Raw genomic sequence first — 27,558 nt, 5'->3', positions numbered from 1 at the left:
TAATTCTTTTAAATATTAGATATTACATAAAAAATTATATAAAAATTTTAAAATTTATCTAATTCTTTTAAATATTACTTAAATTTTTAAAATTTATTTATTTAAAATTGATATAAATTATATAATAATTAAATATAAATTTGTAAAAAAAGTCAATTATTAGTGACGTTTATGATAAAAATGCCGCAAAAAGTAAGCAATAGCGGCGTTTAGACGAAAAATGCCACAAATATGTATTGAATTTTTTCAAAACGTGCTGTTTTACTACAGAAATTTAATTTTTTTTAGTAGCGTTTTTTCTAAAAACGCCGCAAAATCCATAATTAATTACCTAGGCTTATTTGACGCTATATAAGCTCAGCGTGATATTTCAACCAAAATAATTAAAATTAAACCAACAAAGAAAGCCCTAGAAGTCTAAAGAAAAGGGGGGAAAGATGAAGCCGATGCCTATAGAATTCGTGACGGACCCAGACGACCAAGGTTCAGCCATGGAAGTCGACGATGTTGACACACCGGAGATCTTCGGCGAAGGCTTCATCGCTTCCGACAACAAGCTCGCCTATGCCGATTTCTTCAACAACTTCGAAGACGATTTTGATGACTCCGATATCGACTAAAAAAAGAAGAATCGTTTCAAGTACTCATCTATCTTTTTTTTCCCTTCTTACTTTCGATTTTTAGGGTCAAACTCAGGTTCTTCTTTTGAAAACCATTATTCGTTTATTTATAGATTTCTGAAGAAATGTTCCTTATTTTTGGGTATTTACTTGTTTTTTATTTGTTTAGAGCAAACATTACACCAGGGACTGTGTTGATTTTGTTGGCTGGAAGGTTTATGGGGAAGAGAGTTGTTTTCTTGAAGCAACTTTATCAGGCAATCCACTGAATCTGTCTAAATCTTTATCTCTTCTTGCAAAATAAAAAATAAAAAGAATCAAAGAATCAAATCAGTTATTAGTATAAACTTATATTTTGATCCATTACTTTGAGTGAGAACGGTTGACCCTTAGTGTACTGCTCTTCGATGCATCACACCAAAAATTTCTTTTAACCATAAATATTCTTCTATTCTAAACTTTTCTGAAGACTGATGCTTGTTTTTTTCTTCCGAATTTATGCTTTAGGACTGTCTTCTTTGTCCTACAGGGTTTTCAGCCAATATGGCATTGATGGTAGCACTTAGAAACCTTGCATCCCTCATTGCAGCAGGCAATGTGCCTGTGAAGGATGAAAAAATTGCCATTTTCTCTGATGAACTAAACCATGCATCAATAATTGATGGTATTCGTCTTGCTGAAAGACAAAGAAGTGTAGAATTCTTTGTATATAAACACTGCGACATGTCCCATCTCCGTGAACTGTTGTAGGTTTTTACTTTTCACATAGATTATTCTGATAATCATTCTCTTTCTAGGACTTTCTCTCTAACTATGCTGCATAATGGCAATTTTTTTGGATTTTGACAGATCAAATTGCAAAATGAAGAAAAAGGTTGTTGTGACCGATAGGTTAGTCATGTTTCTACAGATGTTCATTACATTGTCATTTCTCTATCCTATAAAAATAAGTAACAGCAAACCTTTCTTTCGCATTTTCATGCTTTTTTTTTTCTGGATGTCCAAGAATATTGTACATTTTCAAATAACTATACTTTGCATTTTTTGCATCTTACCAATGAAATACATGTTTATGAATATAACTAGATTTTTGCAACTGCATTCATTTATGAATGATTCTTGGGTCTATGCTGTTTGTAGCATTTAAATATCACATCTGTAGGCTTGCAGAATAATATGATAACTACAAAAATAATAGACTATATACCTTTAAGAATTAGATTCTTTGTCCATTCAGATTTTTTAATGCTAATTTAAAACTTTTATTTTGTGTCTTCTCATGGGGAAATATGCTTTCAAATTACACCCTGGCATAATTCAAAATTACATAGATATGTTCATGATGTTACCCTTTAAGATATGTTAGCTCACAATGTATTTTGACTCCAACATTCCTTCACATCTATATCTAATATATACTAGCTCACCAAAATACATTTGTATTTTAGCATGTATCTTGATTGAATGTTTCATGTGATTTATGTGAATGTAACATATTTAGTCATGCCAGTCTGAAAACCATGTGAACAGAAAAAGGTGGAAACAACTTATCCAATCAAGGGGCCGTTCTTTCATATTTTCTACTACCACACCAGTTCCTATAGCTACTGCTGGGCATGGTGAAATTCAGCATTATTTCAGTGTGACCTATTCCTTTTGTTATTATCCTTACTATTGTACCAGTAGATTTCAGTGAAATCAGATACATTCTTCTTTATCTTGTGGCCAAATATGCTGCCAATCCCTATACTTTAATGGAGTTTGAGATTTAATCTTTGTACTTTAATTGTTGACACTGTTAGTATTTTCTGTCAAAATTTGCCATCAATACATTCATGCAATCAGTACCAACTTCAAAAGCAAATCATTATGAACTCACCAAACATACTTGATGGTAGGCAAATTTTGAAGAAAAATACTGTGTCTATGATTGGACTGAAATTTTCAAATCAAAAAAGTGTTTTGAGTATTTAATTTTCAAGTACAGGAATTAAATCTCATACTTTATCAAAGTACAGGGACTGTCATCATATTTTGATATTATTAATTATTACCACTAACAGGATTTATTTCTGTTCAAGTAATGATCCCTAACTTCTAGGAAATAAAGAGATGGAGTTTAGTATGTAATGTACAATGTTAGAAATGAATTCTCTTTTTGCCTTATCCGCAGATGTAATTGTAGCATTTGCCTTCTTGCTAACAAAATAAATACAACTTAGCAGCTGCTGTTATTGTGGTAAAAAGAGAGACCTGGCGTCGAAGAGAACTTTGGAACCGAGTAGAGGATTTCCGTGCTTTGACTGGAATTGCCATTTCCAGTCCAATAATATCTCTTATTGTAGGAAGTGAAAAGAAAGCCTTGAAAGCTAGCAGGTTCCTTCTCTCATCCCCATCCATCACCCTTCTTTTTTTGGTACAACAATGATTCGATTCCTGGTGAAGGTGAACACCTGATTAATAGGCAACAATTTAATGTTTGAATACGTTATCCCTTCTGTTGACCAATGTTGCTATGATTTTTTATTTTTATTAAATATCTTAAAAGCTTCCTGAAAATTAAGGATTTGCTTTGCTGGAGGAATTTGTATATTTAAAATTTCATAACTCTATTTTGTAAACCATGGTAATAAACTTTAAGGTTCATGGATATAGATATATATATATATATAGAGAGAGAGAGAGAGAGAGAGAGAAGTGCAATAGGGACTGTAATTCTTTCTTAATTATTAGCTACTATTTGAGACCATCCAAGGTTAAGCTTATTCCATGTTTCTTATCTTGTGCATTCTTTTTTGTGTTTTTTTCATTGAGGGTTTCATAGGGTCTTTAGTAGTTTTTCTCTTCTTCATGTTTGATTGTTTATAATCAACCGAATTGACAAAAATGCAAAGAAAAAGAAGCATGTATTTTGTATATTTAACTTATTCACCCTCTTTCACGTGCTTCATATAACATTTATGTTATTCATATTTAAAATCACTGAAGGACATGTTCGGTTTCCTTTTTTAAAATTAAAAAAATCACTTCTCTTAACATCCGTGTATTATGTTCTTTGCAGAAATTCATATGTTGGCAATCTTTCTCTTTTCTGTGAAATAGAGTAGAAGCTTAAGCAGGTGACTATGCTCAGTTTTCTTTTTCCTTTTATTTGATTCCTCTAAACAAGACTGAGTTTTGCTCCAGCATCTTTTTCACTAAGATGTCCTTATCATTGTTTACATTTTGAACAAACATACTGTTAAAGATCATAACATGATTTATCCGTCATAGAGCTGCTTGGTAGTAAGTTGATGAAATTTTTTATTCTGCGTGCTACAATACTTGCATATTCTTTGATTAATAACTAACAAGAACGTGCATCTGAGGAAGAAATAAAATAACAGGTTTGTATGTTAAATTTGTGTCCATTTTATTTTAATTTCTTAATTTTCATCAGCTTTAGATCATATCAATTTATATATTTTTGTTACTACTATTTGCAAGGCCCATTAGATTTTGAAGGTACTAAAGCTATAATTTTCTTTATAATTGTTTCAAATTTGAACATTCACATTTCACGTTTTAGGATTTTCATCTTCACTTCAAGTCTTAGATTTATTTTTTTTCATTTTTATTTCATTAATATTTTAAGTAGGAATTAAAATTATTAACATAATGACTTTTTGAATTGGACGTGGATATGTATAGGATTGAACAATTTAACAAATTTGAAGAAACTCGATTTAACTTGGTTGAAGTTTTGTATGTTTTCTTATTTCCATTTCCTTTTTGTCCTGTTTCTTTGCCTCTCTTCTATTGCAATTTTTTCTAAGCCAGATTCTGTCAGCAAGAAGGTACATTTTAGTCTCCAGTTATAGACAGATCCTAGGCAAAATTATCTCCATGCTAAATCTTGTCTTCAGCCTTCAGGTATAGTGTTTCTTAGCAAGTAGGAACTCTTCTATGTTAGTTGTTTTCTGCATTGTTGTGATATAATTTCTTAAAGGAATAAGGTAAACATCATGCTACTGATTAAATGTTTTTCAAGTATAGATACTCCTGCATCAAAAACTCTTTCTAGGCACTTATCCTCAGAAACCAAGTCTACTTTGAAAGGTTAGTTTGGCTTAAAAATTCTATGTTGAATGGATATTTTCCTTTGAGTGTAACTCTTCTAATGTTCAGCTGAGAGAAAGAAGTTATTAACATTGCTTTTATAAATCACTTCTGGACTGTTGTGTGATCACATATTTTGATGATTGATGTTAATATATATATATATATGGTTTTGCTCTATGAAAATCCTTTTGTTTTCACTTGTTGCCATGCTAAACTAGTAGCACTCTTTATCTTAATTTTGCAGTCACTACTCAGAGGTAGGTTCTTGCATGAAAGACCTGTTGAAGAAGAGAGACCACCTTCAGTGGCAGTGAGTGAATTAAATCAATTAAGTCACTACTTAGAAGTAAAATATCCATTAGCCTGTTACTTTATTAGAATGTGTTATATTTCCTCAACAATGTCTAATTTGAGTTTATAGAAGCAATAAACTCATGTAGTAAACAATGGATGTAGTAAACCCATTTCAGTCTAATTTCAAAGAGTTTTTGAATTTCCATTTTAGTCTATAAAATTTCAAGTTTATTACTGTACATTTTGAACTTGTGCATTTTTTTTTTGCAATCAATTAGTTGCACTATTTGAACTTGTAATTTTGTTATTTAAATATTAACATGATTTTTCAATATTTGACTAAAAAAATCAATTTATTATATGATTAAATACTATCTTTTTGACTAAAAGTATATATTTAATACTAAATAATTTTTTATATTAATAATGTTTGATTTTAATATTTAATATTTTTAATTTTTTTAAAAAGTTAGTGGCGTTTGTAATCAAAGCATCGCTAAAAGGTCTTGAGCTCTTGTGGCGTTTGTGGAAAAGCGTCGCTAAAGGTCATGATTTATAGCGGCGTTTGTGAAAAAGCGTCGCTAAAGGTCTTGATCTTTAGCGGCGTTTGTGGGTAAAGCGCCGCTAAAGATCATGTTCTTTAGCGGTGTTTGAGGGTCAAGCGCCGCTAAAGATCATGTTCTTTAGCGGCGTTTTTGGGTAAAGCGCCGCTAAAGACCATGTTCTTTAGCGGCGTTTTTTATCATAAACGCCGCAAAAGTTAACGACGTTGTCAACAGCGGCATTTTTTGCGGCGCTAGTGAAAGCGCCGTCAATACTTTTAGCGGCTTAAAAAAACGCCGCTAAAAGCCTATTTTGGTGTAGTGTAATAGCCATTTGATGAAGCAAAGGAGCCAACGAAACAAAAAAATAAGAGTAATTTTAGTGGTCGGAGGCTGAATTTTGGTATTATGGATGAAGCTTAATGGTTCGTAAAGTTGCTGTTGATTTAATCGACAATTAAGACAATTAAAAGAGAATTGTGTTGATAACGTATTATAAAATAAAAAGGCAGAGAATAAAGAAAAAAGAGAATAGGAGAGTAAAGAGAGAACATATTTTATTGATCAATCAAAATCATCTACAATGATTCTCCAAAGTTTTTATATATATACACAAGAAGTATAAATGAAATAGAACTCTACTTCTAATTACTATTAGAGTTTTAAGTACATCAAAACTTATATTGATCTTAATGAATATCTACCTAATAAAATATTTATAACAGTTTTTGACTTTTTGGAAAAGTGTTTTTCAATGAAATTATTTATTTATCTCTTCATTAAATCTTTTACTTTAGAACATCATGTTTAAAATTGACATTTTATCTTCTCAAAATCACTTTTTAACAATAATGGTAAACATTATCAAACTTTTCAAAAACAATTTTTAGAAGGGGTTAAATATAAAATTAGCACTTGAACTTGTCTACTTCTCCCAAATTGGTACTTATAGTTTCTTTTGTCCCAGGTTGGTACCCGAACTTTTTTTCGTCAACTAAATCGATACCTAAGTCTAACGTAGTTAAATTTAGGACACATGGTAAAATAAGATTGTGACACGTGGCATAAATGATGACATGGTAATATCATAATCTAAAAGAAATAAAAATCAATAAAATTATTAGGCATATATGGCATATTTAAAACGAATTTAACAAATTAGACCGATTTTTCTTAAATTTAGGAAAATAAGTCAATTTTGGAGAGAGAAACTGAAAATGCCTCCTGTAGAAAGCGTTTTCATCCCACTTTAACTGAAAATACTTCCCGCAAGAGGCATTTTCAACTTCTCTCCTGCCACGACAATATAACTGTTTTGACTTTTTTTTTAATTTAAAAAAATTTAACCTTTGGATTCCAACTAAAGCATCATATTTAATATTTAAAATTTTGTTGAAAAAAAAAATATTTACTTGCTTATATGACCTTAATTCAACCCTTTATTTTCATTATTTCTAGTTTTATAAAATATTTTTAGTGAAAATAATGAAAATGAATTTTTTTATTTTCTGAATTTTACATATTTTATTTTTCAAAAATTATTTTTAAAATTTTCAATCAAACACGTTTTCTTTTATATTTTTCATTTTCTAAAGAAATGATAATTATTATTTTTGGTTGAAAACTTAAAATATGTCTAATTTTTTTCATAATCGTATTTAATATTGTAAATAATTAAATTAATTTGAATTAAACTTTATAAGCTTAATCATTTTTTTTCCGAAATCTACTTAAATACTCCAATTTATTTTAATTTATTTAAAAAAAATCTCTTTTTCTTATAATAATAAAAAATATATATTATATCATTAAAGTTAATAATTAAAAAATAACATATAATTTAGAATTCAAATCTTAATAACTTTAGTAAATTTTTATGCTAGAAGTATTAATAAACATTTAATTTTTCTAAATAAAAATTATATCAACCTTGAATTTGATATATTCAAATGATTTGTTTAAAAATGGGGTAACTATTAAATTTATACATCAACTTCATATTAATGTGTAATTATCATGAACTTTAATTTGGTACAATTATATCTATTAACCTTAAATTGGGGGGTTTATATGCATATATATATGAAACTTTGATTTTGATTCAATTATACACATCTAAAGAAATAAATAGATACATTTATTTTCATATTGGATTCATATATTTTATGTATCTACAATATATCAATGTAAAATGATGCTAATTCAATAACGGTGTTAGTGATTTGTAAAAACTGAATCAAATCAAAATTTCACGTAAATAATACTACAAAATCAAAGTTCATTTATAATTTTGATATTTATTCCTTTAAAAATTAATAAGAATTTTAAATTAAAAAAAAACCAAACCGGTTATGTTGATGTGGCAAGAAAGAGAATCTAAAAACGCCTCCGATAGAAAACTTTTTCAGGTGACGAGGGATGGAAATGCCAACACTTCTTGTAGGAGACGTTTTCAGCTTCTTTTTCTGAAATCAACCTATTCCCCTAAATTAGAAAAAAATCACCCTAATTTGCTAACTTCGTTTAAAAATGGTATATATGCCTAATTTTCCCAAAATTCTACAGGTAAAAAGAGCTGCAATTAAGACAAAAACCAAAGCCAATAGGGTCCCACTGATTTGTGGGCTTGTCATGTTTTAAGTACAAACAAGCGCACCAAATAGCCAGAAAAACCAAAAACCCAGCCCAGCGGAGCCAATAAAACGGCGCCGCTTTCTCAGAGATATCGTCAAAACACGCGCTACCTTTCACGCGCGTAAGTGAGCATCGTAAAAGATATAAAAACGCTGCGTTGAATCCTCGGTTCTCTCATCTTCTTTGTTTTCTCTTCCTCCTTTTATCTCGAGAAATCCCTTCGTTTATTTTTTCTCTCTCTTAAACCCCCAAACAGGAAAACACAAACACACAGAAGCTACCTTCCTAGAATTTTCAAAATAAATATTCGTCATCTCGCGCGTGTCCCTCACTCGCTATCCTCCTTTCGAAATTTTCTCCATTGTTATTGAAATTAAAATTTTAGCGATTATTTTTTCTTCACTCGATCCCCATTCCCACTTTAAATCCTTCCTTTTAAGTTGAAGAAGATAACACTGAAACCTCCAAAACGCGTCGTTTTGCTCCTGAAAAGAATCTTATGCATTGAAGGTAATCTTTCTTATATTCCACTTCTTGTTTTTCTATATTTTTTTCCTTGTTATTTTTTTTCAAAATTCTATTTATTTTAGTTATTTTGGCTGCAAGTTCTTTGTGCGTGCATCGCACTGAATGTCGAACTTGGTAGTTTTTTTTTGTTTGTTTTTTAGTTAAGAATTTATTGTTATTGATTGTTAGCAGTGGAAATCTTTTGAATTTAGGGTTTTTGATCTGTTCTTGTTGTTGCAGGCCTTTGCATTGTGGATTTCCAAATGCACGGTAGAGATTTTCGTGTTTCCGGTGACTGCCCGTCCGGTTAATCCACCTGGTACGCTCTGAAGGTATTTTTGCGAATTTTAAATGTTTATGCTTTGATATTGAACGAATTTGAAGTGAATTCCTAAATTGAGGTATCTATTGAGAGAAGCTGAAAGTCACTTTGCTGTTATATTTTGTATATGTTCAACGTGGGGTTTGGAGGGTTTTCGCGTTTGTGCTGAGATCTTAGGTTTTCCCTCTTGTAGATTTTTTACAGTAGTTTTGCGTTGGACTGAAAGGATGGTTTGGTTATAAATGTCATTGCGGTTTTGTTTTTGATGTATTGTTTCCATGTGTGAATAAGGTCGAACTTATCGCATGTTATTCTGTTGATTTTATTATTCTAATGTGCAGGTTATATGGCTCTCCAGAAATATGTTCCCTCCACTGATTCTCCTTCTGTTAGGATGAAGCCATTGAGTTTTTCCACTAAGGTGCGAGCTCAATTTGCGGATGGAGAGACAGATGATTCTAAGAAGTGTAACATAGATGTTGATCTCAGGGAAGTTTACTTTTTGATTATGCATTTCCTTTCAACTGGCCCTTGTAAAAGAACATGTGGACAGTTTTGGAATGAATTGCTTGAAAATCAACTTCTACCTAGAAGGTATCATGCTTGGTATTCAAGGAAAGGGGAAGATAGTGGTCATGAAAATGATGATGGCTTGTCATTCCCTTTAAGTTATGCTCAGTTGGTGGAGAGGTATGATATCAGCTTTTAGTTTTGTTTAAGGTGATCATAAGATGTCTATTGAATAGCTGGCAATGTGTATGGTGTTTCAAATGACAAAGGCAACTTATAACTAAGTAGCAACAAACACTTTATGAGTTTCATGCAGCATTTTATGAAAAAGTTTGACTTATTTCTCGTGCCATTTATGCTTGTGTAGGAATCCTCACATTGAAAAAGATCACTTGATAAAGCTTTTGAAGCAGTTGTTATTAACTGCACCCTCCCAATCCAAAGACAAAAGTGCAAGACACACTCCAAATGCTGCTGATGTCCCCACTCTTTTAGGAACGGGGCCCTTTTCTCTTTTGAGCTGTAGGTGGCTTTTTTTCAGCCATGAAACATATTCCTTTGCGCTTTAAACTTGGAACTATATGAGAACAAAAATATCAGATGAAGTTCTCATTATTTTTTGGTTTTTGAGATACTACTTCAATGGATTATAAAAGAACTTCTCTTGCCCATTCTTCCAATTTTCTTTTCAGGACTTTTATTCTGCCTCAAATTTTAAGTTATTCTTAAATTTGATTTTCATCTTCTCCCAGATGATGACAACAAAGGAAAAAGTGAAGCCAAACGTCCTCCTGTTCATATGCGTTGGCCTCATATGCATGCTGATCAGGTTCGTGGGCTGGGTTTAAGGGAAATTGGGGGTGGTTTCACAAGACATCATCGGTCCCCATCTATACGCGCAGCATGTTATGCCATTGCAAAACCATCAACTATGGTGCAGAAGATGCAAAATATCAAGAGGTTGCGAGGGCACCGGAATGCTGTCTATTGTGGTATATCTTTGTCTTCATATTTGCAGTTTGAGCCATGCATAATTCTTTATTGCTGAGTAACCTTCATACACTGTGCTTCAGATTTGGTGTTAATTAGGCTATTTGTTTGTCATAAATTAAGCATGCATGCTTGTCAACCCATCCTCCCCCCCCCCAAAAAAATATATATATATATATAGGCACACTTGCAGAGAAGGTATTATGTTGATAGACTTGTGAGCTCATTAAAGATTCCTTGTCTATTTTTTTATGGGTTCTAGCTTTTCTGTGGTCTCTCCTGCTTTTCTTTCTGTATTTGAACGTTTTGAGCATTTACCACTTTTACTCAAAAGCTCCAACTTGACAAGATTTTTCTTGGCATCATGAAGTAGAGTTTGTTTTCTTTTTACTGTATACAAATTGCAGCAATATTTGATCGATCTGGGAGGTATGTCATTACTGGTTCTGATGACCGTCTTGTGAAAATCTGGTCTATGGAGACTGCATATTGCTTAGCTAGCTGCCGTGGACATGAAGTGAGTTTCATGAGCTATAATGCACTTCTTGCAAATTTTAGTTTTTATTTATTTTCCTATCTGTGGTTTCTTTTAGTTACACGTTACATTATTTCTATTTGGATGAAAGGGTGACATAACTGACCTGGCTGTCAGTTCCAATAATTTTATGGTGGCGTCTGCTTCAAATGACTGCATTATTCGTGTTGTAAGCTTTCCTGCATCTTACTGATTCTTGTTTCTCTTCCTGCTCAAGAATATGATATTTTTATTCAATGATTGTTATTTTGTTTCCTGCTTGCCGACAGTGGCACTTGCCAGATGGGCAACCAATTTCAGTTCTGCGAGGACATACCGGAGCTGTTACTGCCATTGCTTTTAGCCCTAGGCCAGGCTCTGTATATCAGCTTCTATCGTAAGACTAATTCCTAATTGTCAAAACTGCCAAATTCTGTCATCTTGTCCCCCTCACCTAGAAATTAAGTAAATAGTAGTTGGCCCTACAATGTCATATAATACAAGTTGAAATTGCCAACTATGGCTCCCCCCCCCCAAAAAAAAAAAATCTCAACTGAGGGGTACAGAAGATACTTGCTAATAATTTTAGTTTTATAGGTATTACCCGCATGGTTTTTTTCTCCTTACTGATTTTGGTGATTATATGATTGTTTTTTGGTATTACCCTAAATCTTTAAGTCCTTCACTCTGTGGTTGATATTATATTGATGTTAGCTTTTGGTACATGGTTTCTGTTTGCTTTGAAATTAAAATGTAGGGTTTCCTGACACTATGCAGGTCATCTGATGATGGGACATGTAGGATATGGGATGCTAGGAATGCCGAAATCCGTCCTCGGATATACGTTCCAAAGCCTTCAGATTCTTTAGCTGGTTTGTTACCTTTGTATCCGTAACTTTAATGCTTCTGATGGACGGATTTTACATAGCAATACTAAAATGGTTGCAGGAAAGAACAGCAGTTCATCTTCAACTTCTGTGCAACAGAGCCATCAAATTTTTTGTTGTGCGTTCAATGCTAATGGAACTGTCTTTGTCACTGGTAGCTCAGACACTTTAGCTAGGGTATGAGTTCCTATTCCAAGATTTTGTCCTGCTTTACCATCTCTTTTATTTTTGTACTAGTTTAGGTGTAGAATGTCATATTCTCGATCATTTGCAGGTGTGGGTTGCTTGTAAACCCAACACAGATGATTCGGATCAACCAAATCATGAGATTGACGTGTTATCTGGACATGAGAATGATGTAAATTATGTGCAATTCAGGTCTGTTTATCATACTCTATTGCTCAGTAATTTTATTAATAGAATTGTATTTTGAATTTATGTTACTGCCTTAAATTGCAGTGGTTGTTCTGTTTCATCAAGATATTCTACAGCAGACAGCTTGAAGGAAGAGAGTGTTCCAAAATTTAGAAACTCCTGGTGGGCATTTTCTTCAAGTCTTGTATTTTCTTTCTTTGTTTCCTCTTTTTTTTTGGAGGGGGGGTGTTCCAATCCTCCCTTCTTTGAGAACCCTCTAGCTTAACGGGTGTTCTAAGGGACTTCTTAGCTTCCACTTATTAATTAGACGTTACAGTTGAAGAAGAATATAACTGCTTATTTTGTTGTCTGATGTGGTCCACAATATGTTCCAGGTTTTCTCAGGACAACATTGTTACCTGTTCCCGTGATGGCAGTGCAATTATTTGGGTTCCAAAATCTCGTAGATCACACGTAACTATAAACAGTTCCACTTTTCACTGCTTTTTTCCAAGGCCTTCATCATTTAAGTTTATGATTTCAACCATGCTTGTCTATTTAGGAACAACTATTTCTGTTACTTGGTTCAGGGTAAAGTGGGTCGCTGGTGTAAACATTATCATCTTAAAGTTCCACCCCCACCATTGCCTCCACAACCGCCAAGAGGGGGTCCACGCCAGAGAATTCTTCCAACTCCTCGTGGTGTAAATATGATAATCTGGAGCCTAGATAACCGCTTTGTCCTTGCTGCTATCATGGGTATTTATTTTTCACCTGCTCTTTTAAGATTGCTATTTTTAACTTCATTGAGCATTTAGACAATACAATTGTAATGACTCGAGTTTGACTGAAGAATGTTGTTCTCATTTTGACATGCGTATATATTTTTTACCTTATCCCCATCAAAATTTAATGCAACACCCTCTCCCCTCCCTAAAAGAATAGAAAATGTTAAAAGGTGAAACTCTCACATATAGCTGGACTTAAAACTTCCTGTAATCACCCTGATGATATGTCAAACATAACCTGACTTTGGTGCTTCATTTATTTAATGCTTGTAGCTCATTTCATTGTTTATGCATCTGTAAAGATCTTTATTGTTGAATGGTTGACTCAGACCTTCCTTTCCCTGACTCTTATTATGTCTATCTGTTGATTGTTATTAGTAGTATTTAGCGTATTAAAACTGTCTTAATAGTGTTGGGGCTCTAATTTTCGTTCTGCTAGTCTATGGTTTGGTCACCAGGAAGGTTTATTAGTTCAATCAAATTTAACAAAAGTTTAAGAAATCAACATGGGTGCTTCTAAAACATTTAATTGAGTAAAACTTTGTCCCAGTTTAGGCTGTATTTGATGCTAAGCTACTCTAACTATTCAGTTTCATCATTGTAATGTATAATGCATTCTTTTGCAAAATTGGTTATACACCCAATTGGGAAATTTTAAAGGTTATCTGGACTAGGATTGAACATTTTTGTGATCTTTTCTTGGAACCATGCAAGGGCTTAAATAGCTGCAAGTTTTGGCTAAATAACATATTCTCATGATGCAGATTGCAGAATATGTGTATGGAATGCTGCTGATGGCAGCTTGGTACATTCTTTGTCTGGTCATACTGATTCTGTAAGTTATTTACATTTCCAAGCCTCAACTCTTCTCTCTTCTTTACAGTAGAATAGCATAGTCTTCAATTTGTTCAAATCTACTATATTTATTGGGTTAGCATGCCTTCAAATCAACTCATGTGGATTTCCATTTTAGCTGGTGTATGTTGTCTGGGTGATATGTTAGCTGGATAACTATCTTCTATTTGAAAAGCCTAATTGCATCCCTTGTATTGTTTATTTAAGCACTTGACATCATTTTTTTGCATGTTTCTGATATTTCAATGGAGCACCCTTATTGACATTTGCGCCTTATTTCTGACCTGTGATGTTGTTTTGATTGCTTTCCTGCTTTTAGCCTTCTGTTTTCTTGCAAAGAAACAGGAAATAAGTTAATCATCATTTTTTACTCTCAGCTTTAAATCATGCACTGTTGGCTATTCAATCTGCTTATTCATGTATGATGGTGTTATTTCGGGTAGGGTTCACATGGAAGTTAGTGGAAAGGGGGAAGAATGGAATTTTGCCATTTAATAGCCAAGTTTCATAACTAGCTTATGTTTTTATAACAACCAGATAAAAAAGACTTCTGAAATTTTACAATTAGTAGGCTTGGGGATAGGGTCCAAATTGTATAAACTAAAGACAATTTGAGAACCTTATTAACTAAACCCAAAACGAGACATACTGGACCACAACTATTGAACATTCAAGTAAGAGTGTAAAATGCCATATGCCCCCTGGACATAAGAACTCAGTTACTGATATGTTTTTGTACTAAGATTTGAACCACCAAGGGCATTTTGCCTTGGAGCAAAGGAAAGTTTTTCTTGATAAAGGAATCATGATCTATTTGTCTTTCAAAGGGGACGAAGTTTATTGGTGTACCACAATGAAGTGATTTTTAATGAGTTTGACTATCTTCTGTTCTGCGTTTACTTTATGATTTCCAATGTGAATGCTTGTGATTTGAGGGTGTCTAAAAATGGATGCCAAGTTGTTTCATGGTTATATCTGACTATTTTACTCATTTATTTAAGACATATGTTTTGGATGTTCATCCTTTCAACCCACGGATAGCTATGAGTGCAGGCTATGATGGAAGAACCATTGTCTGGGATGTGAGTTTCGAGCTCCTTATTTCTATGTGAAGTATCTTTGGATCTCTGTTAATTGACGTGTTTTCATATTCTTTTGGCTGTAGATATGGGAAGGCACACCAATTCGAATATATGAAATTGCTCGTTTCAAGTTGGTTGATGGGAAGTTTTCATCGTAAGTTTACTAAGAGAAAGCTTGATTAGAACCCTTTTTATTGTGTCAATTCCCCTATAATTAAAAATTAAATTGCATTGTCCATCTTATCAAGCATGCTTTAGATACATGTTATTTTGTTTGACAGGATATACATAGTATGCCTTTTCAAAGCAATCCTGACAAGCGGAACCTTACCCTTTGTTTCCTTCTTCCCCTCTCCCTACCCTTCCTCTCTATCCCTTCTTCCACTATGGTGTTCCCAATCTTAAGCTTAGAAATTTTTTGATGCGTATGACCTTTTAAGTGTTATCATTTAGGTCGATTGCAAGCATGATCTTTTCCTCTCATTTAAAATACCTTGGAATCTTTATGAAAAGTCTGTCTTCCTGTGTTTTATATTGCTGCAAACTTAAAGTTCCTATCATGTTACACTTCACTGTATCTGTAAAATAGGGATGGGACATCCATTATACTTTCAGATGATGTTGGTCAATTATACATACTAAATACAGGCCAAGGGGAATCTCAGAAGGACGCCAAATATGATCAGGTACCTCGTATTTTAACTACTTGTGTTTTCATCTAGTTTTATTCAGAGTCAAAACTAAGTTCTATATAACTCATAATGATACTTACTATATGTGCACTTCATCTACAGTTCTTTCTTGGTGATTATCGACCTCTTATCCATGACACCTCTGGGAATTCACTTGATCTGGTTGGTTGCCATTATTTGAACTTCTATTTTTGCTACTTTTCCTTAATATGGTCTGCTTACATTTATAGAACTGAGAAGTTGACTTAATGGTTCTCTATTAGCATCATCTTCTTAAAACTTAAATTTTACCCTGCCTGCTGCTTGATACAGTCAGTGTTCATGTGTCATTTTTACTGGGAATAATTTATTCTTCTTTCTTCAGTCTTTACCCCAAATGACCTTGTTTTTCTTATTCCAGCTTGTCATTTGAATGGGTCTTACATACAACTTGTTTCTTTAGAAAGAGAAGAGGGAGAAGCATATCAAAGTTTATTGTTAAAAATGTATCATAGCTTATTGCCATCAATGATTTTTGACTTCGTTCCTAGACATTTTGGTCTAGCAGATTTACATCTTTACTCCTTGTTGAAGCATATTTTTTCTTCGCCTCAAATATATCATCTCTAGTTATGTGTGGATGCTCATATCCCATCCCTAATATTTTGCACATCATAGCTGAAGCTAATAACTGAGTTTTCAGATAATTAAAATGCTTTCATTGCACTCCCAACAAGTGTTGGGTGAAATGATAAGGCACATTGCTCTCCCAAGGGGAGGACCTGGGTTTGAACCTTGGAGATGACATTGTTGGAACGGGTAGCCACAAACCCTAAAAGAATTAATCTCTATGGACCGTAAAACGGAAATGGAGGATACCTTGGTTCCACCAAAAAAAAAAAAACTTCACATTTTCTTCACTGAAATTCTGATGATTTGACATTGTAATTCAGGAAACTCAGCTTACTACATATAGACGGAATATGCAAGATCTTCTTTGTGACTCAGGTTTAACTCTACTCATACTCGTCCCAAATGATTGGTTCATTTAATTCCTTTTACCACCCTCCCGGTTAATTTATTCTCGTAATTGCTTGGGTTGGAAAACTTTAGGGATGATTCCATACACAGAACCCTATCAGACCATGTACCAGAAAAGGCGATTAGGTGCTTTAGGCTTGGAGTGGAAACCTGGTGCTTTGAACCTTTTTGTGGGGCCGAACTTCAGTCTAGACCAGGATTACCAAATCCCGCCCTTGGCAGATTTAGATGCAATTGCTGCTCCTCTGCCAGCATTCTTAGATGCCATGGATTGGGAGCCAGAAATTGAAGTGCAAAGTGATGATAATGATTCAGAGTATAATGTCATAGAGGAGTACTCTACAGGAGGGGAGCAAGGAAGTTTAGGTTCTCTCTCTGGTGATCCTGAGTGCAGTACGGATGACAGTGAGATTGATGATACTCATAAAGATGCCCGTCGTCGATCAAAAAGGAAAAAACCGAAGGCTGATGTAAGTTTAATATCCTTTTCATTACTATATTTAATGTTTTTAGAGGCTCTTGGTTGACTTGAATTTTCCTCCACTTCAGAGTGAGTTTATGACATCTTCCGGTAGGCGTGTTAAAAGAAGGAATTTGGATGAATGCGATGGCAACTCCTTAAGTAATGGCCCTAATAGGAAATCAAGAAATGGACGAAAAACTTTACGGAGAAAGTCTTCTACTTCAAAAACTTCCTCAAAATCATCAAGACCTCGAAGAGCTGCTGCACGCAATGCTTTACACTTCTTTTCTAAAATAACTGGAACATCAACTGATGGGGAAGATGAATATGACTCTGAAGGTGATTCTTCTGAGAGTGAATCTATGATACAAGATTCATATGTTGACAGTGATGAATCTGATAGAGATTTGCCAAATGAACAAATCAAACTTTCAAAAGGAAAAGAAGTCTTCTTTGGTGAGTCTGAGGATGTTGCTAAAGCTAATGCACTTCCTGAATCCCATAATGCTGGGAACAGGAAGAGATTGGTCCTTAAATTGCCTGGCCGGGATCCAAATAAGCTTGTGCCACCTGAAAGACGGGAAATTTCTGCAAGTTTTTCACGCAAAGCTTCTGAAGGAAGCGTAAAACATATAAGCTCATTGGATATGGGGTGTTCTTCTGTTGATGCAAACAATAGCATGATAGGTGGACTAAGGGGGCAATCAGACAAGATTGAAGATCATTTAGATCTGACTGAAGCTTACAAAGATGGGGGGCATGGGGCAATTAAGTGGGGAGGAGTTAAGGCTCGTACTTCCAAACGTCTGAGATTCGGTGAACTTGTGTCATCAGATGTGTATGCTGGGTCTACACGATGTCTTCGTGACCACAAAGAAAATAATGTCAATGGATATGTAGAACCAGAAAAGGCTTGTGCTACTGTATCCCCGAGCACAGATGTCCAAACTTGCAAGGAGGATATGAATGGTAAGGTGACAATACCGGAGAACCTTGGGAATGAAAGAGAAGTTTTGGATGATCCTGATAATGCTGAGGACCCCTCAGGTCCTAGTGAACATATAAAATATCCTGAATCACCAAAATGGGTCAACAGATCAGCTGAGGATATGCCTATCTCATCTTTTAATCAGAATGGACAGCCTTCTGAGGTAAAAGAGGGCAATATGCCTATTTCAACTAAGTTAAGGTTTTTCTCCAAAAGGACCACAATTGACGATGAAAGTCCTGGGCTGAAAATGAAAATTTCAAGAGGTCATATGAATGGTGGATATGATGCATTAAATGATAGCACCTCAGAGAGGGCAAAAGACCTAGTTTCAGAGGTACCCTTAGTTGATGGATCCAATGATATCTGTTCAGATAACGAAGGTGATGGGTTGCGAGATTCGGATGCTCAAGTTGATAGAATGCCCATGTCAACTCCTCTTGTCTCTGGGGGGTTACAACCAGATTCAAAAAAGATGTATGATGTTGTTTATCGAAGATCAAAGACACAGAGGGATAGGTCCAATTCAGAAAGCGGCTGTGCCATGGTAGAAAGCACTGCAAATGTATCTAACCATAATAGTAGTATGATAGGAGATCTCCATGAAGGTTCAACAAATGGGACTCATAACAAACTATCCAGCAGGTTGAAAGGGCATGTACTTCATTCAGAAGATGTACATAGAAGCACCCAGGATGGTTCTACAAATGGGTCTCAACTTCCTAGCAAGGAATGGGGATCAAGTTCAAGGATGGCAGTTGGATCGAGGTCTACTAGAAACAGGAGAAGTAATTACTATTTCCATGACACTAGTCCAATACGGAAACCCAATCAATCAACAAGAAGAGGATCATGGTTAATGTTGACAACACATGAGGAAGGGTCTCGCTATATTCCCCAACTAGGTGATGAAATTGTATACTTGAGACAGGTAAAGATAAAATACTAATTATTTTTATCCATTCCTGTTATCTAAGTTCTGTACTCCATTTTTTATGGTTGGTATTGGTAGTTGCAAAATTTTTATGTTTAGTAGCTTCTATTCTTTCAGGGGCATCAAGAATATGCAGCTCATATTGGCTTGAAGGAAGCAGGACCATGGACTTCATCAAAAGGAGGGAGCATGTTAAGGGCAGTGGAATTTTGTAGAGTTGAAGGGCTTGAATATTCCACTTCTCCAGGGTCTGGGGAGAGTTGCTGCAAAATGACTCTTAAATTTACAGACCCTTCTTCCAGCATGTTCGATAGAGCATTTAACTTGACACTGCCTGATATGACTGGTTTCCCTGACTTCCTTGTAGAAAGAACTCGCTTTGATACTGCTATCGATAGAAATTGGAGCTGCAGGGATAAGTGCAAAGTCTGGTGGAAAGATGCGAGTGGGGACGATGGAAGTTGGTGGGATGGCCGGATTGTGGCTGTGAAGCCCAAATCTTATGAATTTCCCGATAGTCCATGGGAAAGGTACACTGTTCAGTACCGGAGTGAGCCCAAGGAACCACAACTTCACAGTCCATGGGAGCTCTTTGATGCGGATACTCAGTGGGAGCAGCCTCATATTGATAGTAATATCAGAGATAATCTACTTTCAGCCTTTGCCAAATTGGAGAAATCTTCTCACAAAGCTCAGGTATCTGGCAAAATATGAGTCTTAAAATCTTTTTTCCTGAACTTTTAGTAATTAATGCGAAGTACGGGATTAGTGTCCAAGCTTGAACTTAATTAGATCTACCAAATTGCTTATCACTCAAGCTTAAGTTCGAGTGACACTGTTGCAGTAGGTTAAATTTATTGGAAGCTTTAGCATTAAATTCTTGTTAAATTTTGCTTTAAATTATTTCAGGATCAATACGCAGTAAATAAATTGAAGCAAGTTTCACAGAAGTCTAATTTTACAAACAGGTAAATAATTTTTAAAGAGTCATGTTTTACATGCTTATATGGATGTTCAATCTGAAGTTTTTAATACGTGTCAGCATTTATATACATCCTGCATTCCTGCTTCATAATTTTACACCATGTTTGGTAGGAAGGAAAATGAATGGAAGGGAAAAAGATGAGGAAAGGGGAAGTTATGTTTCCTTTGTTATGTTTGGTACAAAGGATGAAAAATAGAGAAATGTTAGTGCTAAAGTTGTTAAAAACATTGCTTGTTCAAGTGGAAATTTCCATCCACACACTTTCCTTCCTCATTTCCACCCGCCAAACTCGGTGTTAGTGAGTACTCTCTGGCTTTTGGTTTTAAAATGCGACTGAATGTTGGAAATGACTCTATTTTTGCAGGTACCCTGTGCCATTATCTTTCGATATTATCCAGTCTAGGTTGGAGAACAACTATTATCGAAGTTTAGAAGCAGTGCAGCACGATATCCAGGTAATGTTGTTGAATGCGGAGTCTTACTTCGGGAGAAATGCAGAGCTCTTATCTAAACTCAGACGCCTATCCGACTTTTTTATGCGGACATTGTCGTCTTTGCAGCCGCCGTAGATAGATCTTATAGTGAAGACCCATCTTTGTAGATAAATTAGAATTTTTGCTTTTTCATTTTTAATTTTCTTTTCCATTGTCTCTTAAATCCAGTTTTTGTTATTGATTTATACTTTGAGATTCTTTCGAGAGAGAAAGATATCAGGGAATGGTAGGTGTGTGGAAAATTATCCACCAAAAAGGTTCATTGTTGTTTTAGACCATTTTATATTGAGAACAAAATTTGAAAAAGAATATATTCTCAAAATGAAAAACGTATTAGCTAGCTTCCTGCTGGAGAATCTTTTGAGCTCCCTATCATCTTGATGTTTGCTATTTAAAATGTCAAGGTCTATCAACTTTATGATTCGGTATTTTGAGAAATTATAATAATTTAATGAGTATCAAAAATATTAAGATGGTATGCTTAGGTTATAATAAGCCATAGAAAAATTTAGAATTTTTTATTTTTAAATGCTTTTTAGATTTCATAATTTAAAGTCAATTGTTAGCATTAGCAAATTTGTTTTGGTTCATCTTTTCTGAAATTTGATTGCTTTATCACTTTGTGTAGAAATTTATTTTTTATTAGTATAATAATAAATTTAATCTTTTGTTATAACTACATCACAAATCCCAACAAATGTCCTCCAGCAGAGCCAATCCCTCAGCAAACCATGTGTCTCTAGCAAGCTTGACTAAGGGCTAGTTCTTTTGGGCGTTGAAAAGTATTTTTACATATAAAAGTTCTTTTGGGCGAAAAGTAATAAAGAATACATTTTATTTGGTAGCAAATTTCTAACTTCTTTGAAGTTCTTTTGGCCAGATGAAAAAGCAGAAATTTTTAGCTTTTTCAGCCAAAAAAGTGCTTTTGGGCTGCTCTTTTACCTTTTTAGCCACACACACAACACTGGTTCTTTGCTCTCATCTCTTCTCCCATCGCTGGTTCTTTGTTCCTCTGCTGGTTCTTTGTTCCTCTTCTCCACCATCGGTGAGTTTATCTTTTTTTTCGTCTGAGTATCTCCATTTTTTTTTCAGATTTTTTTTACTGCTGGTGATGTCTTGGAAAATTAGTACATCAAATTATCCGTTGATTTGCTTCCTTGATCTCTAGGTTTAATTCATAGGATGAGTTTTGTTGCCTGAATTTTTAGCTACCTCTTGAGAAAAGGTGAAGAATGAAAACATTCAACTAGTCAATTGCAAGACGAAATATTAATTAACCGATATTTTTACAAATTCAGTGAAGACAAACATATTCACAAACTTAAAAAAAAACATATAATGAAAAAGCTGGATTTGAGGGGAAGTTTTAAAGGTCAAATCCACTTCAAGGTCAGCTTATCATAGAGATAAGTTGATAAGTTGGCTTGCTAGGTGGAAAGTTATAAATGGTTTTAAATTGACAATGCATGGATAGAAACAATGTGGCAAGAATCTAAGCAAGGTGGTAGCTTGCTGAAAGTGTGGCAGTAAGGTTAACCAAGTCGGTTTATATAGCCTATATACATACACGTTTAGATGTGTGGTGTGTATAAGTGAGCAAAGAAAAAAGAAGTATAAGTGAGAAATAGATATTGAGTGTTGAGAAGCATAAGAAATATTAGGCATGAGAGTGAAAACTAGCAGAAGCTAGGAATTGTGAAAATACAAAATATCAGTTTTGGATTAAATAGCTATGTGAAGAGCAACAAGAGATTTTACAACGCATGGAATGTTTTAACCGATTATTTGTTGTTGCATATTCTTCCGTGCAATTATATTACGAGAAGTATATATTGAGGCAACCATGCATGGATTCAAAACAGTCAGGTGAGACATGGATCCGAGAGATCCTTGACGGTCACGAATCACGTTGTATGATTAATTTTAGAATGTCTAAAATGGTATTCACAAGTTTGCTGAGAGTTTTGGAGACAAGATACAACTTGCAAACTTCAAGAAACATATCTTCTACTAAAATGTTGGGAATTTTTTATACATCTTGGGCATCGGTGCAAAAGTTTCCCAATGTCGAGAAAGATTTCAAAGGTCTGGATCAACAATAAGTCGATACTTTGCAGTTGTGCTTGAGAAAGTTTCAAGGATGGCCACTGATCTAATTGCACCCGAAGATCCTTTTTTTAGCTCAATACCTGAACAAATACGTAATGATTCTAGATATATAACGCATTTTAAGGTTAAAATTTAATTTTATATTATTATATTTTAATATATTTATCAATACTAAAAATATGCACGAGATTAATATGATTATTTGTTCAGGATTGCATAGGTGCAATTGATGGTACTCACATTGCGGCTATTCTTCCACCAAATGAACAAATTCCCTATATTGGAAGAAAAGATATCCCGACTCAAAATGTTATGGCAGTATATGATTTTAATATGTGTTTCACATTTGTCATGGCTGGATGGGAAGGATCGGCACATGATACTAGAATATTTCTTGATGCAATTCGAGATCCAAAATACAAATTTCCGCACCCTCCAAATGGTTAGATATTTTATTTATATGTGATTTTTTAAATAATAAAGTATAAGTTCTTTAATTGATTATTTTTATTAAAAAAATTCTTGAATTAATTGTTTGTTATATTATGACTTGTAGGAAAATATTATCTTGTTGATTTTGGATATCCTCAAATGAAATGTTATCTTGGACCATATAGAGGTCAGCGATATCATTTACCTGACTTCCGTAGAGGTAGACCGATATCTGGTAAAGAAGAGATATTCAATCATTCACATTCATCATTATGTAGTGTGATTGAACGAACTTTTGGTGTTTTGAAAAAAAATGGGTCATTTTAAGGGATATGTCAAGTTATAATTTTGAAAAGCAAACGATGATCGTTGTTGCTACAATGACGATACACAATTTTATCCGAAAACATGTCGGTCGAAATGATGCAGATTTTATGGAATACGAAAATATTAACTCGGCATATGAGAATAATATTGATTCGGAAAATGCGCATGGTCGAGAAAGTGATGATGATGACGACGACGATGATAGTGATGATGACGGTGAATCAAACAATTTAAGTGGTTTTGAAATGGAATTAATAAGAGATGTTATAGCTTCTAGTTTAATGAATTCACTTTAAATTGTAAATGCTATTGTAAAATTTTTAGTATTTATATTTGATATATAAATATTATCCCTTTTTAAAACTTCAATCCAAATATATGTAATATTTTAATTTATTAGGTTTATGTTTTAAAATAAAATAATACAAATGTGTTAAAAGCATTAATTAAAAATAAAAAATAATTTTTATAATAATACAATTGTGTAAATATCTAAGTATAAATATTTAATTATTTAAATTATATATTCTAATTAAATTTAATAAATAATTAATATTAATTACTTAGAAATATTTAAAATTAATATTATATATTAAAATATTAACAATAAGTTATAATAAATTATTTTTTTTATATTTTTGCTAAAATATCATAATATTAACTAATTTGAACATTATTTAAATACATATTTGTTACTTTATAATATCATGTCTAAAATGGACATTTTATTCTTCAAAAGCACTTTTTAACAGCAATACCAAACACTCAAAATTTTCAAAAGCAATGAAAAACTGGCCTAGTGTACCTTCCACTTTTAACAAGCAAACTTGAGCTTGACGAAGCTCACACAACATCATACCTTTGTTGAACATATGTGAGATGCATATGGGAAATTTAAAATCATTGATTACCCAATTATCTTAAGACGTCATATCTAGAACGTCACAGTTAGGAAACCAGATTAAATCTCAATGTTAGTAATCTCTAAACACATGGATAATCTTGTCTCTCACTTAAAAAGATCCATACAACAGCTCACAAGGCATTACTTCGTACACACACATCTTCTCCTTTCTCCTTCTTCCTCCTCTTTCTAACTCGACTCCCAGAAGCTACTAACCCACAGTGGCTCCCCGCCTTGCCTACAAGTGAATCACCGATTCAATCACCACTTTCTTTTCTTTATTAATCTGATTGATTAACATCCTTCAATATATACACATTCTATCAATTTGATCTTTGGACTCTAAAAACTTTAACAAATTTACTTTACAAAATGTCAATTTAGTCCTAATTTAACAAAATTAAAAAATAGATAGAATGAATCATTTTTAAAAAGTCTCAAATTCTATAAAAATCCTAAAACGTATAAAAAAATTTTAAAATAGAAAATTATTTAAAATATGTTTTTTATTAAAATTCTAAAATCCTTTACAAGTTTAAAAGAATGTAAAAATAAAAGTACAAAAATACTTTTAAAAAAAACCTTAAAAATAGTACCAAAATCCTAAAAATCTTTTTAAATAAATTTTTATTTTAGTTTTGAAATTTTTTAAATTTAAAATTAAATTGATAAATATTGTAAATAATGAGGATTATAAAAGGAATAAATTTATTATTAGGCGGTTAAAAGATATGAAAGTAATCAGGCGGATTTGATTGAAATATAAAATAGGTAGGACGTTTTAACTTACAAACAAATATTGAATAAAAAAACCTCGAGCGTTGTTAATCTGAATTTACTCTTAAAAGAGAAAAGACCCCATCCGCTATTAAGGATTTCGATTTGGATCTTTCCCCAACGCGAAGAAGTTCTGGTAAGCCTTAATTCTCCCCTCCCTTTCGATTTTAATTATTTTAAAACCCTATCCGCCATTAAGGATTTCGCCCATTATTACTTTCAATTTAGGGTTTATTTGGCCTTTGTATTTGGGAATTACTCTTTTTTTTTCAATTTCTTTTACGTTTGTGTTTCGTTGTTTTGAAGAAAATTTGCTCGTTTACTTATAATTTCTTAGTTTTAACGGGTAGATTTTGCAAATTGTCTTCAGTTTGCCGTCATTGCTTGTTCGTAGTTAAGTTCATAGGTAAACATTGATATTTTTTCTGTCTTTATCCACTTTTCATTAGTTCTAAAAATCCTATTAGAGTAATGAACTGATCTGATTGAACATTTGATTGCAGCATATACACATACATACATACATATATATATATATAAAATGTCACGTAAGAAAGAAGAGAAAACTCAGGCTGCTGCTGAAAGAATAAAGGCAGCAGCATTGAGTGCTGCAAAAGGCCTAAGTCGAGCTCAGGCTGAAAGGGCAGCTGCGGCTGCTGCCCGAAATGTCAATGCTTATGGGCAAAAAGAAGAGGGGCCTAGCAGATGGCAAGAGAAAAGGGAAGCGAAGAGGCAAATGTATTTGATGAGTACTGAAAAGGCAGTTAGATTAGGCGAAAGGAAAGACAAGATGACCATGACGTCTACGATGGGTGCTTCTCAGTGCCAAAAGTGTTTCCAAGTGGGGCATTGGACGTATGAATGTAAGAATGAACGGGTTTATATGTCGCGACCGTCGCGTACTCAGCAGCTTAAGAACCCAAAATTGAGGATGAAGCTTTCTGTCTCTTATGATTTGGATAACCCTGATGTGAAGGATGATGAGAAAGATGATAATAGTAGGTCTAACAAAAGCAAGAGGAAGCACCGGTCAGATTCGGGTTCTAGTAGTGATAGTGAGGCTTCTGTTTTCGAGACTGATAGCGGTGGTGCCTCATCTGTTACGGGATCAGGTTCTTCTTCAGCAGTGAGTAGTACGGATTACAGTTCGTCATCGGAGTCCGAGGAAGAGAGGAAGCGTAGGAGAAAGAAGAATAGGAAGAAGAAGCAGAAGAAGGTGAGACGCAGAAGGTACAGCTCATCTTCTGAGTCTTCCGATTCTGAATCAACATCAGGTTCCGATTCTGATGATAAGAGCAGCCGAAGGGAGAGCCGGAAGCATAACAGAAGGCGCTGAAAGGAACAGGGTTGTCATACACATTTCCTTTTCGATGTCGGATTTGCTGGTTTTGAGACCGGATAATTTTACCATCTGCTTGCGGTTCTTTATTAGGTTTTCCCTTTGGCATATTATATTCCTACAAATGCTGGAAATCAAACACACTGGGATAGGTTGCTAGATGTTTTCATTGCTTTTCCTTCTAGCATCAGATGCTGTTGTTATTTGTTGAGTGTTATATGATTGGAGTTTGAAAAATCTATTTTTTGAGTTATTCACCTTGAATGTGCCATCTGAATTTGTGTTAATTACTGCTGCGTTCCCATTGCTCGGATTTGAGCAAGAGTTTTTATTTTGTTCACTCAATTAAAAAAGGTTTATGATTTGGTCGCCAATGTTTTCAAAGTTCTTTTTGACGAAGAGCCAATTGCTGGATGAGCCAAAGAGCGGTGGTAGCAGCAGTTATGCCCCCACAATGCGGTGGCCTGGATGTTAGCATTTTTGGACGGAGCTTAGGCTTGAGGAACTTGAACATGGCTCCACTATTTTTAGAACTGGATTAGTGGTTGAACTATCAGGTCATCGATTTATCGGTTTTGACTGATTTTATTAAAAACTCATTAAAATTTTAAAAATTAAAAAAAAATCTGATTTAATCAGTTTTTAATCGATTCAATTAATTCATATAGATTTTCAAGTTAAGTTCTTGATCTGGTTTGATTTAAACATCATTGCATGACCCCTTCTCCGGCCATTTACTTGATCCTTTCCAAATCCGATTTTAGAATGAAATGGCGAAAGAAATCTCGTACTTTTAAGACATCAGTGGCGCTTACGCACTTTAGAAGATAGAAACACCAAGTTTTTCCGCCTTACTATTAAACACAGGAGCTATAAACAAAATTGATGGTATCAATGACCCCAACAACAATTGGGTGGATGACCTATGACTGTTAAATAGGTCTTTCTCAAATATTTTGAACTTCTTTTTTTGCAGCCATGCTAATGTGAGCAAAAAAGCCATTTATAATTGCCTAAGGGCCACCTTTGTTAAGATGATATCTTCTATTTCAACCAGCACTTCACAATGAAAGCCTAGTTTAAGAATATTTCTC

At 33.9% G+C, this 27,558-nt stretch overlaps 4 protein-coding genes across 24 annotated transcripts; all 4 read left to right on the top strand.

Annotated features, from left to right (window-relative positions):
- Nucleotides 1-369: 369 nt before the first annotated feature.
- On the top strand, nt 370-5,220 carry LOC107892116 (8-amino-7-oxononanoate synthase). 17 transcript variants are annotated; one of them, XR_005918000.1, is made up of 10 exons: nt 385-640; nt 790-877; nt 1,128-1,366; nt 1,470-1,511; nt 2,151-2,239; nt 2,846-2,996; nt 3,682-3,739; nt 4,440-4,532; nt 4,656-4,718; nt 4,966-5,220. XR_005918000.1 is itself a non-coding variant. In XM_041100332.1 (8 exons), the coding sequence occupies exons 2-7, from the start codon at nt 839-841 to the stop codon at nt 3,725-3,727; spliced, it is 606 nt and encodes a 201-aa protein (XP_040956266.1). In that variant the 5' UTR covers nt 385-640; nt 790-838; the 3' UTR covers nt 3,728-3,739; nt 4,966-5,220. The 17 variants fall into 17 exon arrangements, 5 of the variants coding, with proteins under 5 accessions (XP_040956266.1, XP_040956265.1, XP_040956267.1 ...); XR_005917997.1 differs by having other exon boundaries at nt 2,846-3,065; XR_005918003.1 differs by lacking the exon at nt 4,440-4,532.
- A 3,149-nt stretch (nt 5,221-8,369) lies between these two features.
- Nucleotides 8,370-20,916, top strand: LOC107892115 (bromodomain and WD repeat-containing protein 1). Of its 3 annotated transcripts, none has more exons than XM_016817112.2 (25): nt 8,370-8,701; nt 8,939-9,030; nt 9,362-9,710; nt 9,898-10,052; nt 10,283-10,522; nt 10,928-11,037; nt 11,147-11,224; nt 11,325-11,431; nt 11,812-11,906; nt 11,983-12,098; nt 12,196-12,299; nt 12,381-12,458; nt 12,671-12,749; nt 12,866-13,034; nt 13,828-13,898; nt 14,920-15,000; nt 15,084-15,154; nt 15,590-15,686; nt 15,795-15,854; nt 16,625-16,679; nt 16,785-17,182; nt 17,262-19,094; nt 19,215-19,793; nt 20,007-20,065; nt 20,447-20,916. In XM_016817112.2, exons 3-25 carry the CDS (start codon nt 9,367-9,369, stop codon nt 20,649-20,651), a joined length of 5,184 nt encoding a protein of 1,727 aa, XP_016672601.1. In that variant the 5' UTR covers nt 8,370-8,701; nt 8,939-9,030; nt 9,362-9,366; the 3' UTR covers nt 20,652-20,916. The 3 variants fall into 3 exon arrangements, with proteins under 3 accessions (XP_016672601.1, XP_016672602.1, XP_040956263.1); XM_016817113.2 differs by having other exon boundaries at nt 8,373-8,701; nt 8,939-9,017; XM_041100329.1 differs by having other exon boundaries at nt 8,382-8,701; nt 8,911-9,030.
- A 256-nt stretch (nt 20,917-21,172) lies between these two features.
- On the top strand, nt 21,173-23,807 carry LOC107892114 (uncharacterized). Of its 2 annotated transcripts, none has more exons than XM_016817111.2 (3): nt 21,173-21,621; nt 22,896-23,127; nt 23,242-23,807. In XM_016817111.2, the coding sequence occupies exons 1-3, from the start codon at nt 21,457-21,459 to the stop codon at nt 23,442-23,444; spliced, it is 600 nt and encodes a 199-aa protein (XP_016672600.1). In that variant the 5' UTR covers nt 21,173-21,456; the 3' UTR covers nt 23,445-23,807. The 2 variants fall into 2 exon arrangements, with proteins under 2 accessions (XP_016672600.1, XP_040956264.1); XM_041100330.1 differs by lacking the exon at nt 21,173-21,621 and adding an exon at nt 21,630-22,809.
- A 1,298-nt stretch (nt 23,808-25,105) lies between these two features.
- On the top strand, nt 25,106-26,721 carry LOC107892113 (zinc finger CCHC domain-containing protein 10). 2 transcript variants are annotated; one of them, XM_016817110.2, is made up of 3 exons: nt 25,132-25,261; nt 25,496-25,531; nt 25,629-26,721. In XM_016817110.2, exon 3 carries the CDS (start codon nt 25,667-25,669, stop codon nt 26,459-26,461), a length of 795 nt encoding a protein of 264 aa, XP_016672599.1. In that variant the 5' UTR covers nt 25,132-25,261; nt 25,496-25,531; nt 25,629-25,666; the 3' UTR covers nt 26,462-26,721. The 2 variants fall into 2 exon arrangements, with proteins under 2 accessions (XP_016672597.1, XP_016672599.1); XM_016817108.2 differs by lacking the exon at nt 25,496-25,531 and having other exon boundaries at nt 25,106-25,261.
- The last annotated feature ends 837 nt before the right edge of the window (nt 26,722-27,558 follow it).

This window comes from Gossypium hirsutum, chromosome D09 (genome assembly GCF_007990345.1).
Source record: "Gossypium hirsutum isolate 1008001.06 chromosome D09, Gossypium_hirsutum_v2.1, whole genome shotgun sequence".
NCBI lineage: Eukaryota > Viridiplantae > Streptophyta > Magnoliopsida > Malvales > Malvaceae > Gossypium > Gossypium hirsutum.
The sequence above is the reverse complement of the archived record's forward strand: the minus strand, read 5'-3'. Positions and strand labels throughout refer to the sequence as shown.